Genomic DNA, 19,187 nt, shown 5'->3' with positions numbered 1-19,187 from the left:
TCAGCCTGAAGAAAACACAGGTCATGGTTCAGGATGTGGACTCGCCTCCCTGCATTACAATCTCTGTGCACGAACTGGAGGTTGTCCATGACTTTGTGTACCTTGGCTCAACGTTCTCTGACACTCTTTCTCTTGAAATGGAGCTAAACAAATGCATCAGTAAAGCAGCCACCACGTTTTCCAGACTCACAAAGAGAGACTGGTCCAACAAGAAGCTGACAGAACATACCAAGATCCAGGTCTACAGAGCTTGTGTCCTGAGTACACTTCTGTACTACAGTGAGTCATAGACTCTTCGCTCACAACAGGAGAGGAAACTGAACGCTTTTCACACGTGCTGCCTCCGACGCATCCTCGGTATCACCTGGCAGGACAAAGTTCCAAACAACACAGTCCTGGAAAGAGCTGGAATCCCTAGCATGTATGCACTGCTGAAACAGAGACACCTGCGTTGGCTTGGTCATGTCGTGAGAATGGGTGATGGCTGGATCCCAAAGGATCTCCTCTATGGAGAACTCATGCAGGGAAAGCGCTCTACAGGTAGACCACAGCTGCAATACAAGGACATCTGCAAAAGGGATCTGAAGGCCTTAGGAATGGACCTCAGCAGATGGGAAACCTTGACCTCTGAGCGTCCCTCTGTGCAGCATGGCCTCTCCCAGTTTGAAGAGGCACTTGCCCAACAGACTGAGGCAAAGAGGCAAAGAAGGAAGGCCCACAGCTAGGGAGACACACCAGGGACAGACTACATTTGCTCCCAGTGTGGAAGGGATTGTCACTCCCGAACTGGCCTCTTCAGCCACACTAGACACTGTTCCAGAACTGCTTTTTAGAGCATGATACCATAATCTTCCGAGACTGAAGGATGCCAATGAATGACTGTGTATGACATCCAAGAAGGACTATTGATAAGTTCTACTATATTTCAACAATGAAACTATTGTTAACTGTTACTAATAGCCAGTTTCACATGAGTTACTTACATATGACTGTAGTGGCTGTTATTACTGCAAAAGTAATTACCTTTTGCCACCAACAGCTTATTACCTGTCTTTTATCTATTGAATTGGAAGGAAAGTATAATATTGAAGTGATTAAAATGAAAATGCATTCTCAGGAAGAGAAGGAAATAGCACTGAAAAGGGCTGAAATAGATTTCTTTCTTTCTTTCTTTCTTTCTTTCTTTCTTTCTTTCTTTCTTTCTTTCTTTCTTTCTTTCTTTAACAACAATTATAGCCTCCATCTTTGCTTATTGTCCTTGTCACTGTTTTATATACACTTTGTCTGGGTTCAGTGACAGAAGTTTTGCCTGCCAACAGAATTTGCTAGAGAGAAAAACAGAGGCAGAAAAGAGAGTAAAGATTTCCTGCATTGTCTGAACATGGCTGTTATGGGAAGGGGTGCTTGGAATCTTGAGAGTATTCTCAGACCCCCACACACCTACTTTTTCCGATATCATGTCTACTTCCTAGTGAGCAGCTCAACATGACTACAATGAACTCCCCTCTAACAACTTCATCTTAAACTGTTATAATCTGCAGACTTTGGGGGCTATTATACCAAGTCCGTCACTCCCCCCCCCCCATGTGCACACACCTTGTTTTGTTTTGCTTAACATTCAGCCTCAAGAAGAGTTCAGGAGAACTTGAGAGCTTGCTTAAGCTTCTGCATGTCTTTATTACTCCAACAAAGGTGTTGCTAGTTTGTGGCTTCAGCAATTTCCAGTATTCTTTGAAGGAAGCAGTAGTTGTAGATAAAATCTGTTCAATTGGGCAAGAACAATTGGAACAAATAAAAGAATTTACTTCTGGAAAATTCTTATCTTTGATGATATTGTGCAGATACCTGAGCACCTGGGTTTGATCTAGTATCTTTGCATAACTAACTGCTGTGCAGCATTGTTTATGATTTATTTTTATTTCATTTATTTCATAAATAGCTGCCTTTCCTCCAAAGAGCTCAGGGCGACTATATGGTTTTCTCTACCCCTCATTCTGTCCTTGCAACAACCTTGTGAGATTCATTAGAGTAGGCACTGAACCCAGGCCTAACCCGGTACTTTCAGACTGGCTCTCAGACATGGTTGGTTGGCAACCTTCAGTCTCGAAAGACTATGGTATAAACCTACAGCACCCGGTATTCCCAGGCAGTCTCCCATCCAAGTACTAACGAGGCCTGACCCTGCTTACCTTCCAAGATCAGACAAGATTAGACATGTGCAGTGTAACGTGACTACTTTCAAAAGGTAGGACTTTTGTGCACATTGATTGTCGTAGTTTCTGTGTAGTCATTATTCATTGTAAAACCCCCTCAGTTTATGGATTTGATCTCAGACACTAACATCCGCTTTGGGCCCATTACTGTCAATGCATCTGCCATGTGAAAACAACATACCCCACTTGCTAACAAACTCTGCAGATCATTGCACTGGGAAAAGTTATTGGAGCTTTGCCAAGAAACCTCTCCTGCCAATTAAAGAAGCAGGTTGCTTTTTGTTACCTCTCTTTTACCCATAGATAATGTTTTGAAGCAAAGAATTCTTTCTCATCTTTCCCAAGGACAAACCAGAGGCACTCCCCCTTTTAGTTGTTTGTTTTTCATCATAAAGGCTCACTGGATAGCTCAGGCTGCACTTCAGTTGGAGATCAGCTAAAAGAAAGAGGAAAAGTGAAGAACTCTCACTGAAAGGCAAATTAGCTAATCTCTAGGGTAGTGTTTCTCAGACTGGGGTGGGATCCACTAGGTGCGTTGTGAGGCAATTTCAGGTGGATTCCCATTCATTTCGATGTGCATTTTATTTTTAATATTATTGTTGGCATTCTTCAGTCTCGGAAGACTATGGTGTCACGCTCTGAATGGTGGTTCTGGAACAGAGTGTCCTCTCCAGTGTGCGAAGCCTGGGTAAAGTAGGTATGGAGGATAGGCTGTTACCCATGCAACAAATCCACCCTCTCCACGTCGCTGAAATGGTCCAATGGAAAGGCAGAGGCCAATACGGTTGGTTCCAGCGGCGTTGCAGGAGTTGCCAGAACGTGACTGTGTTCAGCCATGAACTGCCTCAGGGACTCTGGCTCTGGATTTTGCCTCGAGGTTGACTCCTGAAGCCTTTTCCCTAACTGGATGTAGCCACAAGGCAGTGGAGGTTTGGGATCAGAGTTTTCCTTCTCTCAGATGAGCTGCCTTCCCAGGCTGACGAGTCCCATCTACCCGGTGGCTGTTTAGTCGCCTCTTACGACAAGTACAGCCAAACTGAGGGCCTATTCTTATCCCCAGCCCCCAGGGGATTTTTTAATATATTAATCTTGATATTACCATGATATGTGACTGCACGTGGGGAAATGTTATAGATCTGTACCTTTAATAGGCTCAGTGGTTCTCAAACTGGTAGGTCGTGTCCCACCAGCTGGAGAAACACTATCTCTGCCCCCTTAAGGGGCAGGGTGGGGGGGATGGTGGTGACGCAATCCCAGGATCAGTGAATATGTTTTCAGTTTGTTTTCAGTCAACTCTTTCTGAGGGTCTTTGTCTTTACAATTAACTAAGAGCACAATCCTATTGTGCTGAGCTGGTACAAGTTCCTTGTGCAAGCCCAGTACTATCACAAATGTGCCATAAGGCACGTTTGCACCTTGTGAGTCAGCTGGGCTGGTGCATGCCCATGCACTGGCCTGCGGAGGCCAGATTCAGCCTCCGCGCTGACGCAGAGGGGTAAGTTCATGCTGGCATCCCTAGGCCGGCACAAGGGTTTGGGGAAAGTGGGGGGGGGAAGGTGGAAATGAGGTGTTTGGGGTGGGGGAGGGTGAGTGGCAGGCAGCCCCATGGGAAGGCCAGGCCTGGAAGGGGGTGGTGCCAGGATCTGGCACTTAGGCTGGATCATAATTCCCCTCCTGGGTGGCCTGGCCTAGCAGCAGGCCGCTCGGATCTGCGCCACCTCTAAGTCCAAGTAGCCCCATCTGGGCTGCTGCTGCGTAACATGGGGTAAGGGAAAGTGATTCTCCTTGCCCCAGGATACACTGCACCCAGTCTGAACCCTGTGCTGGTTACAGAGCAGGCCAGTTGACCTGCCTGTTCCAGCACAAGTTAGGATTGGGCTGTTAATAACCTATAGGTCGTCATCTTTGTAGTGAGTTTTTTTGAGTGGGTGTACTGTCTGGACTTCAAAATGAGTCATGATGTTTATCACAGTATTTGGACCTGTGTGAGGTTTATTTTTAAACAAAAAATGTAAGTAGCATCCACAGGGCCTCTGATTCAGATGCTTTAACCCTTTGCACTCACTGAACCTAAGCTAGATTGGTAGAATCCGTGGCTGCCATTGGCCTGGAAGAGGACACCATCATTCTGTCTCCTTCACATTATACGCTCCAGAAGCCATATAGTGGCAGAGCTTTGTACTGTGGTCTGTAATTTGTGTGGTGTGTGTGTTGGCTCCCTGCAAATATAGAGTGGAATTCAAGTAGATGAGGGTCACTGCTATGTTCCCATTTCCCTCTCCCTTTGAGTATTGATTGAGTGTAAATGTGAAGACTGAAAAGGGTTAAGGTGTAGATCTTCTGTAAGGTAGGCCTGTAGTTGTGAATATTAATTCCTCATGTCAATAATGTACATTCACTGACTTAGATTCTGGAGATAGCATCCTATCCCCCCCCCCTGCCCTTTACAGTCTCCTAGTGGTTTCCCACTACTGTTATCAGTTTTACTCCCTCCAGCTCTCCTGACCTGGATTGTTTAGATCAGTGGTTCTCAAACTTTTTAGGGGCCCTTAAAAGTGCCCTAAAAAGTGCTGATGCCTGATTTATAAATGCTGAGTGGTGTGGCTATAATTGGCAATTAAGCAGCAGTGCACTCTCTCCCCAATTAGCAGCTTGTTTAACCATTAATGCACATAGCCTAATCTGCCCTGTCAGTTTCATGAACCACCAAAAATTGGGTCACGATACATTGGTTGGTCCTAGACCTACAGTTTGAAAACCACTGGTGGGATCCCTTTATGGAATTGCACCAGATCCTAAATATATTTGCATGGAAGCAAGCCTTACCGATACGGTAGTTCTAGTTTCCAGTTAATGGGGCCAGCTCAGCCAAAGTTGAGTACATGTAAGTCCTACTGATTTTAACCAGACAGAGTTCAACTGAAATCAATGGCTCCTGCTTAACTTCCTGGTTTGGTGCCAGTGTATTTAGAACTGAAGTGCCAGTATTTTAACTTGTTAAAATATCATTCTTTATACTGTCTGAGAAAACCGTACATCAATGTGCCTTACCATCTCCTCACATGGATTTTCCTGACTTGATATACTTGTGTAAGTTGATGTCTTTCAAAAAGCAACCCAGCCCTAAACATATTTACTCATAGTCAAATCCCAGTGAATTTAAAGAGCCTCTCAATTAGTATACTTAGGACTGCATCCACCATTACTCAATTCTGCAATGTGCCTAATGTTTGTGTAGTTTCATTATGCTCAGCATGCCTGTTAATGTGTAAAGTTATTCCTTTATTTTTCCCCATTTCCATATATTTTTCCAAGACTTCTCTAGTGGAGCATATTTTTGTTTTGCTTTGTTTTGATTTTGTAGCTTACTCTGAGCCAGACATGCTCCAAAGGGACCATCTCACCGCCAAGTAATTTCAAAAATAAGACTCAAATAAAAATGTACTGCTTGGAGGGGCAACTATTGAATGAAGTCAGTGCAATGCTCAGACTTTATAACCTTGTCCAGTATTCTCAGAATGGAACAAGCCACAAAAACAAAGACACCACGAAACTTTTTAATGCAAGTTTTATTTGAAGGCAAAATGATTAAATTATGAAGGCTCACTTCTCCCCTCCCCAACTGTTGGTTTGTGCATGCTAAGCTTCAGGTTTTTTTTACATTCTGTTTTTATATAGTTCAATGATTTTCAAACTTTCTAGCTTCTTGGAACCTTTTCCAAATGTATTTGTCAGTTGAGTAACGCCAGCACATCTGCAACAGAACATTTGTGTGTTGCAGAGAAATGTTCTCTAGAAGATGTTCTAAGGACATGCTTAGTTCATGCATAGTGCTAGCCCAGCCTATTGTGCTGTCATGAGTGGACAGGTCTTTTGCCCAGGGGTGTCATGACTTGAATTGCCACCCCACACCAATGCTTTGGCATTGTTGAAAGGGAGGGAGAGTTTCTTACTGTTCGTCTTGAACTGTTTCATCAAACTTAGAAGTACAAGACGTAGGATGGCATACCCTGTCTTCGTAAATAACACCAGAGGTCTTGCAAGAAAAGGAAAGGCTTCAAGAAAACTGCACAGGGAGGAAGGTTAGGAGGGAGGTTATCCTCTTCTTGCTCTAGCTTGTGGGAAGTGGGTCACTGCAGATTGCATCAGCAGCGGACTTGGAAGGATGTGGTGGCAGACTTGGGATGAAGCATACCCCGAATCCACTGTCCCTTGAACTTCTTGCAATCCACTGCTGGTGCAATTCACTTCACTTCACCTGATGGTTGGACCAGCACTGCTTCTGTCATTTTATGTGAACTGAAGGTGCAGAATAGAGCACACACATATCTTGCCTTGTGTGCAGGGGTATTTGTGTACCCCAGACTAGCAAGGGAGTGAAAGTGTGTTCAGTAAATTGGTCACTTGTGTTTAATAAAGTGGCCCAAGTTAAACCCAAGTGCGGCCTGGTGTCTTTGATGTGGGGTATGAGGGTAAATAGAATGCCAGATGCAGGAGAGTGGAAGCAAAATGCAAGTATCTTTGAGTCTTGTGTACTCCCTGAGGCATCTGATGGCCCTCTGTGAGATACAGGAAGATGGACTAGATGAGCCTTGGGCCTGATCCAGCAGGGCTCTCCTTATGTCTTGTCACTACCCATTATAGACAGTCCTATTCGGTGATGTTTTTCAGAAAAGCTTACCCACCATTTCATACCTTCTCATTAAGAACTACAAAATAGTTGCAGATGAGCCAATCTGGATCAGAATCATGGTGCAGGGGAAGAAAAGACTGACTCTTTCCTCTATGCCATTTTCTTTTGGCTGCTTCTTACTCAAATCACAGCCCAATTCTGTACTCACCAGCCTACATCGTCGCACCTCTTTCTCTGACACCAACAACCATAAAACAGTCAGCATCATCATAAAAGGCACTCAGTAGAGTGCTGCTGGGGGACGCGGGTAGGAAGACCAGAGCCTTTCCACCCGCATTGTTGGCTCTCCCATTGGAGCAGGTAGATCAGCAGGAGTGATAGGAGGAAGCGGGTGGCAGAACAGGGGTGGGGAGGGGGCAAAATTAGGTGGGGAGAGTGTGTAAATGGGGCAGGGAAGCTGCAGAAGGGGGTGGATCTGACAGTGGTGGCACAAGCTGGATCCTTTACCCTCTGACAGCAGCCTCCCTGCCACTTTTCTCTCTTAAGACTTGTGCTAGCGTAGGTCCAAAGAGAACCATTGCAGATTGGGAGGCTTACAGAGGTGTAAGGACAGATTGTCCAATTCTATGGGCTTGAATTTACAACCAGAAACGACCAGTGCGCATTTTATTAGTAACCAGGATGTGCCAGGCGACTTTAATATGTTTTCTATGAAGCTAGATTCAGCTGGAAGTGGCATTGATTCTGCAATAATTAACTCTGGCCGACCTTTTAATTGCCTTGCTACGTCCCCACTGATTTCTAATCTTTCTCAACCGTGACTAAGGCAACTTCCGGCTGACTGTTATTCCCCTCATAGTTTTGGCGTCACTGCACATTTACCCAATCAGGTTAAGCTGGTCTCTTGGAATATTGCAGGTTGGAAACGGAAGTGCTCTGATAAGGAATTTCTATCCTATTTAACATCTTTTGACATTATTCTCTTGCAAGAAACGTGGTCAATAGAACCAATTCTTTTTGATGATTATCAAACTTTCCATCTACCAGCTCATAGACCCAACAAGAAGGGCCGCGCTCAAGCGGGTCTGGCAATTCTAATCAACCCGCTCCTGCCAGCGACCCTTGTGGAGGCATCGGAAAATCTATGCAATTTACTAATCGTCAGACTGATTGTTCAACAGTGGACCTTTCTCGTTTTCAGTGTCTATCTACCCCCATGCCAAAATAGATTGCAGCGGGAGCAAGCTTGGAACTTCCTCTCAGAACAATGCAATGCAGCGTGCAGTATCTCCCCTAACGCTACAGTAATTCTTGGTGCTGATTTTAACTCAAGAGTTGGGGATGGTATTGAGATTTTTCACAAGATGGCTTGTGAGGACTGTGAACCTTTTTTTTCTACTCATGGACACTTAGTGAGGCGTTCTAAAGACACTTGTTTTAATGATGCCGGGTATTTTCTGGCAAATTTTAGCCTCCAGTTTAATTTGATTTGGCTTAACAGTTTATGTAACTTCTCTGGGGCTTCAGAATTTACTTATATTTCCCCAGTAGGTACGAGTGTTATTGACTATGTTTTAATTTCAGCCTCTTTTTTGCCCCTTGTTTCCACTTTTAAAGTTGATGATTTTAAACTGAGCGATCATCTCCCGTTATGTACTGCTTTTAACATAGACTCACCTCGCACTGTTTCCCCAACGTGCGCTAGGGAAAGTTATACCCGATTGGCAAAAATAAGATGGAACGATTCCACTCTTTTTGAAATCCAATTGCTATTGAATAATTCAAATGGTAAGATTCTGAGGGATTTTGTTTTGACTCTAACAGAGCCAGTATCTATAGTGTCTGCCTTTGAATCTCTAATGAATTATATTTATGTAAATATTGTTCATCCAATGGCCGAGGTCAAAGGCAGGCCCAGTATTGACAAATTAGGATGGTATGACCAGGACTGCAAACGAGCCAAGGCCCATGCCAGGGAGTGTTTTGGGAATTTTAGAGCTAGTAATTTGAAGGAAGATTTAAAAATCTACTTCACTTCCACTGCCTCCCTTAAGGAATTGATCCAGTATAAGCGGCATGAGTTTATTAAAAAGTCCTGGGGAAGATTGATCCAAGCTACAATTAGTAACAACCACAAGTTATTCTGGGAGATTGTTTCTAGAGCCTCCAATGAAGCTACGGGTAAGCCTAATTCAATCTCCACCTATACTTGGCGTCAACACTTCTCGGACCTGTTCTATGATCCGGCAGCTGCCTGTAGTGGGGGCTTAGAGATTTCTTTTTCTAACTTTGAGGCTTGGCCCGATGTATCCGAAGAGGAAATTCTTGATCTAATCGTAGCCCTAAAGCCGGGCAAGTCTCCGGGGCCTGATGCCATTCCTATCACTTGGCTTAAAGAAGACCCATCGTTTTGGACTTCTATTCTGGCCCCGCTCTTTTCATCTATTAATGCCTCTGGCCGATTTCCCAAAGTTTGGCTTAAAGCCATCGTGATCCCTATTTTCAAAAAAGGCGACTCTAGTAAGCTGGACAATTACAGACCTATTAGTTTAATTTCTGTAATTGGTAAGTTGTATGCAAAACTCCTTCTCCAGCGCCTCAGCCAATGGATTACCAATTTTAACATCATGGGTATAGAACAAATTGGCTTTAGGCAGGGGCAATCCACTTTGGACCATGCCCTCACTCTTTACCATTTAGCACATAAGTACTCCATTCAAATGAAATCTAAGCTATTTGTAGCATTTCTGGACCTCAAAGGGGCTTTTGATAATGTGAACAGAAACCTCCTCTGGGCTAAACTAGCTCATATGGGGCTAGACCCTAAATTGCTCGCTCTTATTCGGGGCTTATATTCTAACACATCTGCCCAAGTCAGATATACAGCAGAAGGGAATTGTACTGATGAATTTCCTACCTACAAGGGGGTGAAGCAAGGGTGTGTGCTCGCTCCCACTTTGTTTAATCTTTTTTTAAATGACTTGGCTCCTTCTCTGGCTACTGTTGATGGTCATCCCCCCAGATTGAGGGACTTGCAGGTACCAATTCTACTCTACGCCGACGATGCGGTTATTTTATCTTGCTCTCGTCTGGGACTAAAACGTTTAATCAGGAAGTGTATTGAATTTTTCTGCTCCAACAAGCTACAAATTAATTATGTCAAATCAAAAATTATGGTCTTCGGTAGGTCCTGGAGACCAAGTGAGTGGAGATTCAATGGTCAAATTATAGAACAGGTTAAAACATTTAAATATTTGGGCATTTTATTCTCACATAATTTAGCATGGACGCGCCATTGCTATATGGCTCGTTCTATTGCTAAAGCCTCTTCACAAGCCATCATTAGTTTCTTTCATAGTAAAGGAGGTTTGTACATTCCAGCGGCGCTGAAGGCTTTTAATGCGAAGTGCTCTGCCCAAGTTTTATACGGGGTGCCGATTTGGATTAAGGCATTTAATAACTCACTGGAGCAGATTCAATCAGCCTTTTTAAGAAGTATACTAGGCCTGCCCCGGTGTGTGTCCTATGAGGTGCTCTGTATTGAATCAGGCCAAATTCATCTCAAAACACTGGCATGGATTAGAACAACCAAATTTTGGCTAAAAATTCTCTATAATACTGATCCTAACACTCTCCTATATCACCTCCTTGATGACCCATATTTCTCAGATAAACCTTGGAGCACAAAAATAAAGCAACTGGGAGTTGAGCCTGACCTCCTTGGCCATTTGTCCCAAGATGAGGCATTTAGGCTTATTAAAGAGAGACTTTTGGATACCTATACTTCTAATATCCTACTTGCTGTTAATAAAACCTGTTCACCAGCACATTATCACCTACCAGTCAAAGTGGGGGAAATTCCCAATTATTTTTACATTTTGGAATGCCCAAAAATTAGAAGGGCTTTTTCTATGGCCCGTTGCAACTCTATTCCATCCGCTGTTCTTTGGGGTAGATTTCAAGGTATTCCTCTTCAGGAAAGAATCTGTCCTTGCCCCCAGCGAGTTGCAGAAACGTTAGATCACCTCCTTTTTCATTGCCCGCTCCATAGTGTGGCTAGGGGAAAATGCTTAGTTCTCCAACCCTATCTTAACTCCTCTTTTGAGGTCTCTGTTATATTGCAATCTTTATTAGCCTCCACTGACCCTAACACCATTTTCCAGATAGCTACATTTATTTCACAAATAGTGGCGTCCAACTTGAAGCGTGTCCCTACTCCCTGAAGTCCGTGTTTTATAATTGTCAATTTTAGTTTGGTATGCTATGGTTCTCTAGTCAGCTCTTTCAAGTTTTGTTTGTTTGTTTTTTTCTTGTATATGTAAGTGTGTATGTATTGTAACGGTATGCCAATAAAGGTACTGAAACTACAGAGGTGTAAGGGGATTCAAATCCCCTTTCAATCTGAATGCTCCTGATTCTCCCCTCCCACCAGCTAGATACAGCAAACCCGTTTTTGGCACAACTGCACAAATGGGGGTGGGAGGATAGGATTGGGTTCTCGGGGATCTCCATTCTTTTATTTCATTTGATGATTTCAGTGTACAAAACAAGGGAATACGTAACAGCAGCTTTGACTTCATAAGGTTTCCATTGAAAACAGTAATTTATTTTGTTCTCTTTAAACAAAAACATAAAATGACAATGGAGTGGTATTTCAGAGACCAAGAATTTGTTTTAGTAAAAGTGCTTTGGACCGCCTTCCACTTCCTGAAAGCCAAGTAGATGCTGGTGAAAGTTCCAGTAACTTCTAGTACATGTCAATGAAATCGTTCCTTTTTCTTTTCTTTCTTTTCTCCTTTAGGCTCTTGCTCACGTGGTTATTTGGAATGTCTAAATGGCAAATGTTACAAACCGGAACAAAACTGTGATTTTGAGGATGACTGTGGGGATAATACTGATGAGAGAGAATGTGGGACCTCCTGCAATTTTGAAAATGATGTATGTGGCTGGCAGAGTTCCCTCGCTGATAACTTTGATTGGGTGATGGGAACTGGTTCGCCTCAAAGCCTCAGACCTTCCAAGGACCACACACTTGGAAGCGGAAAAGGTATGTTTCCAGGTGGACACAGGGAATTTAATCACATTCCTAAAGCTTATCGTCTCATCCCATGCAACAACCTACCAAAATTCCCTCTTCTATACAATGGTTAAAGGCAGTGGTTCTCAAACTGGGGCATCGTGACACTCCAGCCAGAGAGTCCTGGCCTCTTCCCCCTTAAGAGGTGGGGGAGGCAGCAACATGATCGCCAGGTTCATGTAGCTTTGGAAGGGCGCAAGGGCTTGACTGGACTTACCACAGCCTGCTCTAGTCTCCCAGGGGTGCGGGGATCCCTGCGCCAGCCTCCACATGGCCCCCCAAAGAGCACTGAGACTCAAAATAACGATCATGTCCCACTTCCAGTTTTGCAATGGCAAACCGGAAGTGGGTTGCAATCATTATTTTGAGTGTCTCCGCATGTTGGGGAGCCCTGCGGAGGCTGGTGAGGGGCTCCCCGCACCCCCAGGAGGCTGCAGCAGGCTGTGGTAAGTCCAGCCAAGCCCCTGAGCCCCTCCAAAGCAATGCAAACCTGGTGATAGTGTAGCTACCTCCCCCCCTCCCCTGCAAGAACTTACAGCTGGCTCGAATTCCCTGGGAGTTTGAGAACCATTGGTTAAAGGTATAGGCACTCTGTCTTCCATTGTATTTGGTTACCCTGTGTGTGACAAATGCTCATTGACCTTGGAATCTAGGATTTTTCTGGGCACTTTGAAGACAGAAGACTTACCTACAGGCACACATGATTTGAAGCCTGTAATTCCTATCCATATCTCGCTTGTGCAGTCCCTGGGATCTCTGTGTCCCTGATTATTACGGTGCTTGTCTCTCCACCCTACTGCTACTCAGATGCCACAGCCATTTTGCTGCTCTTGTCTGTATAGGAACTGTAGGACTTGTTCTTGAGAAAGCATATCATCTTATAGTATCTCTCTAACTATAGGTCGTAGACTGTCCTCTACAAGCTCTGCTTGAACCATCCACTCGTTGTTTGCTCTGTTCAATCTCTGCTCCTGATTGGACTCTGCTCCTGATGGGACAAATCCCATCAATTCCTGCAATGAATATATTTATTTTTCACATTTTTATACCACCCTTCCTCCAAGGAGCTCAGAGTGGTGTGCATAATTCCATATGATCTAGTTCCATGGGTGCCTTGTATAGATAAAATAAGCAGGAGATAAGTCTGCATGAACATCTGCAATATGATCAAGAGTTTAGATTCTTTTTTTTAGTTTAGTTTCACAGTAATGATATTGGCCCTAAAATGTACTCATTTTCTCACCCACCCACCTGACCCTGCGTCCTGCTCACACTGCTTGCTTGGATCCTAATTGTTGCTTTCACACAGAGCCATTTTTGTCACGCAATTGCCCATCTGTCACACCAGTGTGAAGCCACATCAGAGTGCAGCACCATGACAGGCCAACGCAATCAGCAGTCAGTCAGATCATGCAGTCTGGAGGTCAACTAGAGCATGAATGTCTTTGTATAGTCAAGGCCAAGCAAGCCTGTGATCTCAGATCAAGCCTGTGAGGGGCCCAAGACACCATGCCAGGGCTCAGAGCTGGTTTATCAAAGCCTAAGGGGAGATCTGGTAGCACAACAAAGATTCAGACACTGAACCTTCAGGCTAAGGTTGTGATCCAAAAAGAGAGAGATGCAAAATCAAGGGCTGGGAATGTCCATGAGCCACAAGCTGCTTTCAGATTCTATTTTGCATCCTGTAATAAGAATTCTGATCATTTCCATTTTTTGTAGTAGTGGCTCAAGTGGAAGAAAATTGCCAATTTGGATCAGGTAGCAGGAACTATTCTGCATATACTAACTCTAGCATGTTTTAAGAGGGAAAAGGTTGGATAGTTCATGTTGGGATGAGGAGGCCAACAATGAACAGGCCCATTGTTCACTACCCAGTATGTCCTAAGCAGAGCAGAGGGAGGATGGGATTGGGCTGTAAATCGTGTAACGAGTGCCAGCACCAGATTTCTAGAGGCTTTGGAACAAAGTCTTGCAATGCATCTCCCAAACCTACCGTGGCAGGGAGTAGCTCCTTCTCCAGATTAATACATTGAAGCATCCCTTGGAAACCCCATGATGATGCAAGTAGGACGTTCTCATTTGTAGATGGGGATACCAAGGGTGGCAGCAGCAGCAGCAGCCTGAGTTTCTTGACTGACTCACACCACTGCTTCCTCCAAAACTGAGGGGTTCAGGGACACAGCCTGCTCAGGTCAGCCCTCTCATGGAGATGTACCCTTGGCCAGTGCCCACGCTTGTTGTCTCTGAACATCACCACTAATGACAGTGAGCAAGGATCACTGACTGTGGTCATGATAAATTGAATTAAACAAGTATTACCTATTTCCTTGTACTCCTCAATACAGCTTTTATTTAATGTCACCTAATACTCATTTTGCCCCGTGAAAAGCTGTATGAAACCAGAAAGCTTGTATATTCTGAACTCTTCAGCACTGGCAGTATGAGCGTACCACCAGCATTGGGTGTCGTAAACATGCCATAAAGCATGTTTACAGCAACCACCGTGTAGGGACTGCTGCCACTGGCAGAGTGCCAGTCGGACACCCGCCAGAGCAAGGGAAGAGCTCTGGGTGGGGGGGAGGCGTTCTGGGGTGGGATGAGGGTGGGGCAGGGGGAGGAACCAGGACACGAGGGGGTGGGACCAGCAGAACCCTGCTCCACCAGATCCTATGCTCTGTGTCAGACTGGAAAGCCCAACACAAAGCTCCTTCAGTCCACCCTGGCAAAATAGCCAGGGTAAACTGGAGGAGACCCATTAAGGGCCTTGCACCCTTACCTGGAGGAAGGGGATGAATGTCTCCTTCCCCCAAGGAGACTCCAGGGACTGGCGCTGCTGCTCCTCTGGACGCCAGGCAGCTTAGGATTTGGCTGCCCATCTACTGATTGATAAACCTATAGAGTTACATCACCTCATTGATTTTATGCATCTCTTTCTGTGGGATTGACATGGTCACTCACACTTGAGTAAACATGTGGAATCTTTCTGAAATCTATCTTTTCACTCCAAATGCAGGATAATGCTCATCTAATGGAGAATTTATCCAGGCATCTCTTGATCTCTGCATGAGGTCTTATTTCATTTCTCCTGCCAAGCTCAATTTATTCCTTTGGAAACAGTGAACTAGAAAGGAACTCAAGGATCATCTAATTTTGTTTTAGCTATCTATATAGAATAGAATTGGCTTTTTTGAAAAACACTCATTGATTTAGAAGAGGCCCGCAGCCGTAGCCTCTTGCAATAGCCACTACCAACTGCATAGTTAACCAGACCCACTAAAAAGCATTTCAACTTTGCAGACAACACTGACTGGTCTACTCCTGAACTCTCTGTACTGTGGAAAAATTTGCCATATTTAAACTAAATCTGCTCGGTGCTTATCCAGGCCTTTTCTAAACCACATAAAAGAAGGTTATTCTACAACTTCACTGGGCAAATTTGCTCCATTGTCCAGATGCTCTTAGATTTAGAACATTTTGATAATATCTTAACCTATTTTCTTCATTTTATATCTATTTCCTTTTTGTTCTGTTGATAGCCATTTTAGAGAAAATTGCTTCCTCTTCTCCCTGGGCCATGTTTTCAAACCCTTGAAGATTTGCTCTCTGTCCCCTGTTTAACTAGTCTTAGCATACCAGGTCAACAAATGCAAGTTCACCTGCTAGGCAACTGAATCAAGATGATTGACCCAGCTGTACTTTGTAAGGGTGAATTGCCTGGTAGGATACAGGCTTCTTACCTTAATAGTGTAGGAGGCAACAAAAAAATAAATAACACAGATGCAGCAGGAAGAGAAGAAGCAAGTGGGTCAGGTCAAGCAGGGATGAAACAATTCTGAGTTGCAGTCAAATTGTTAGTGGTAGACTATCCAGTGCTGGATGTTTGCAGATGTAAGACTGAAGAAAGAGATCCCAGCTAATCGGGAGGACATACTGGAAAGTATTTGGCAGAACTGAAAGGTAACAGATTCTTTTTAATGGCTTCTGTGCAGTTGTACATATGAGTAGGTGAAGGCTATAGTATGTGAGTGTGGCTGCAATTCTGTATACTATTACCTGGGTGTAAGTCCCATTGGACATAATAGGACTGACTTCTCAAGAGACATGCATTGGATTTCCTTGCATTTGTGATGCTGAATGGAAAACTACCTGAGAAACAACTGTTATAGCAGCAATTTTCAACCTTTTCATCTCATGGCACACTGACCAGGTGCTAAAATTGTTAAGGTACACCATCAGTTTTTTTTACTATAGACACCACGCTGCTGGTGGGGGGCTCACATCTCTTATCAATGGCCCTATTCATATGTTATCCTCCCCCAAACTCCAGTGGCACACCTGCAGACCATTAGCAACACACCAATGTGCCCTGGCATACTGGTTGAAAATTGCTGTGTTATAGGAATCATTTCTACTGATCATTTTCTGCTGATTCCCAGATCTCCTGCAATGGCCAAGTGAAGACTATATCATCTCTATGGATAAGACATGACACAGAATGACTTTGACTGGTACAACATGTGCACCATAAGGGTAGCTTTTCATTTCTCGAGCTGAATGTTGCATGCTGAATTGTTCAAATTCTGTAACTTCGTTTTTTTATTGTAGGACACTTCCTGTATCTTGAAGCTACTTCAATAGGTGTTCGAGGTGAGAAAGCACACCTGAAGAGCTCCAGGTGGAAAGAATCTAGCACCACTTGCACACTGAGTTTCTGGTACTACATGTCTTCAATAGCAACAGGACATATCCAAGTTTTCATTAAGGTAATAAGTCATCCTTTAGGATCTGTGGGAATTGGTTCCAGGATCCCTCTGCAGGTACCAAAATCCTCAGATGCTCAAGTCCCTTATACAAAATGCCATAGTATATGCATATTACCTACACACATTCTCCTGTATACTTTAAATCATCTATGCAAATGGTGCACATGACCCAAGTAGTGAATGAGACACAAAGTGAACAATGCTCAAACAATGAGTGCTGGAGTAGCTGAAGTACTACCAATGAATTGTGTGCTGCATGCTATCGTGTGTGCGTGTGGGGGCAACCGCTTAGGAGAGGCAAGTAAAAGTATTTTATACTGTCCTTTCTGTGGGTCACCTGGCTGTCACTGGATCTTCTCAGAACCGCATCAACTGGTTTGCTGGAATAGCACTGAGCACACTCAGGAGCAGGTCTGGACCAGGAAGGGAGATAGGACCTGGTGCACACTGCTGCTGCCAAGTTCCTTCCCCCAAACTGCATACCACCTGCCCTACTGCCACCTAAACTGCTTTGGTGCAGCCTGGGTGGGGCTTGAAGGGTGGACATGAAGGGCCCTCAACTATTAGCGCAGGTGGGTCCAGAGCACCTGAAGTGACAGGTCCTTCATACTGGACTAGCAGATTGTGAGATCCATTGTTGTAGGTCCAGGTTAAGACTGGGCAGAAAATCAATCACTTCTCAGTACAGAATTTGGGTTATCATGGTTAGGAATTATGATTTTGTTGTGATTCAGCACAGAGCATTAAACATACTGTGGACAGCTCAGGGAAAGCCAGTCTTCTCGTTAAATGTTGGACATAGTGTTTTTTGAAACCAGATTGCAACAGCTGACTTTAATTTGCATTGCACCTGAGTGTTCAGAAAACCTCTTTAACACTACACAGTAGCATGCTACCATGTTTACAGCTCTTTAAAGCTGTCCTGCCTCAACATGAGGCAGGGCAAAATGAAATGCAAAGACAGTAAAGCACTTCCATGGATCCCTCGACCCAGTGCCTCCACCTGTGCGTGAAAAAGAAATTGCACAAAGTTATTCATTATGAGCTCATTCCCTCTTGGCTTCCATTTCTTTCTGCTTTTTGCGTGCAACTTTCCCTTCAAATGACAAACAACTGACAGGTTTTTATTTTTTTGATAGTTTTTTTTATAGTTTTTATGTTAGCAAAATATTAGCTTTGTATTTGGGTCCCCTGTTGGTTGCAAGCAATATGTAACAGTGCAGTTCTGTTATGGGGGCATCTCTCATCAGAAAATGTTTGGCAAATAGAATGAAAACCTAAGCCACAACCTGTGTCATTTTATTTCTGATTGTTCTCTCCCTCAGTATGTCTCTTCTTGTTTGAAAAATAACACTTTACACCTGCTAACCGCAAGATGAAAGCATTACCCATCAGAATTCTTTGCGTAACAGTTAGGTGGGTGTAACCTGATTTAGGGGGAAAAAACCACCATAAAAATGAATATAGTCACCTAGCTGCTTCAGTATTACTGTTGTACACAGGTTGTATTAACATAGAAATTAATGTACAAGTGCAAAGGAATGATACGGTCCCAGGAGATGAAGTAGTGGAAGTATAGTTCCTATTCTGCTATATCCTGAGCAGTGTGAGAAGATTGAGGGCCCAATCCTATCCAACTTTCCAGTGCTGGTGCAACCGCAGTGCAGCCTTGAGGAAAGGGAACAAATGTTCCCTTACCTGAAGGAGGCCTCCATGATAGCCACCTCACCACAGGATGCAGTGCATGCTCCATTGGCATGGCTGCACTGGCACTGGAAAATTGAATAGGACTGGGCTCTTAGACATTTCTTAGAGGCCCTTAGAGGTGGGTAGAAGTTGCATAGGAAGCTGCCTTGTTGATCCAACCACTGGACCATCTATCTCAGTATTGTGTTGGTTGAGTCAGGATGCTATTACCTTTTTCTGCTGCACATGTAGACTTGGCCCTTGAGGTTGTCATATAATAATAAAGCATCTATCTACAGGTTGTGGTTCTGGACCCCGGTTCCTTCCAAAGTTTATATTCAGTCAATCTCTGTGCTTGAAAATTCAACAGAACAAATTAGGCCTTTGGTATATGCAGGGGATCCATTCCACAGATAACTGAATCAGCAAGGCGCAAGCAAAGTGCTGCAACAACTTACCTGGGAACTGTGCCTGGCCCTCCAGAGGTTGAGTGTGGCTCCCAGCCTCCTCAGAAGGCCTCCAAGATGCAACTGAAAGGTCATTCCAGTTCGTCCCGATAAACGAGATGTGCCTTCTAGTCACATCTGGGGAGCAGGGCAGCTGTGCATGACCTCCCTGCATCTCAGAACACCTTCCAGATGCAAACGGAAGTCACGTCCGGTCACATCTGGGAAATCCTCTGAGATCCTCTAGCCATGGGCTGGGCATCCACGGATATTCAAATCCACAGATATCGAGCCCATGGGTAAGGAGGACCCACTGTACTACTAAACCCAGTTGTGGGGAGAATAATTCAGATATTGAAGCTAAGTGGA

The 19,187-nt window shown here is 44.2% G+C and overlaps 1 protein-coding gene across 1 annotated transcript in view; it reads left to right on the top strand.

The window, feature by feature from the left end:
- MALRD1 (MAM and LDL receptor class A domain containing 1) overlaps positions 1-19,187 on the top strand; it is a 241,450-nt gene that overhangs the window by 77,866 nt on the left and 144,397 nt on the right. The window contains exons 19-20 of the mRNA XM_066627647.1: positions 11,648-11,893; positions 16,529-16,686. Coding sequence (XP_066483744.1) covers positions 11,648-11,893; positions 16,529-16,686 — 404 coding nt within the window. The remainder of the gene's footprint in view (positions 1-11,647; positions 11,894-16,528; positions 16,687-19,187) is intronic.

This window comes from Tiliqua scincoides, chromosome 5, assembly GCF_035046505.1.
Source record: "Tiliqua scincoides isolate rTilSci1 chromosome 5, rTilSci1.hap2, whole genome shotgun sequence".
NCBI lineage: Eukaryota > Metazoa > Chordata > Lepidosauria > Squamata > Scincidae > Tiliqua > Tiliqua scincoides.
Note: the sequence above shows the minus strand (reverse complement) of the source record. Positions and strands in the feature narration are given on the sequence as shown.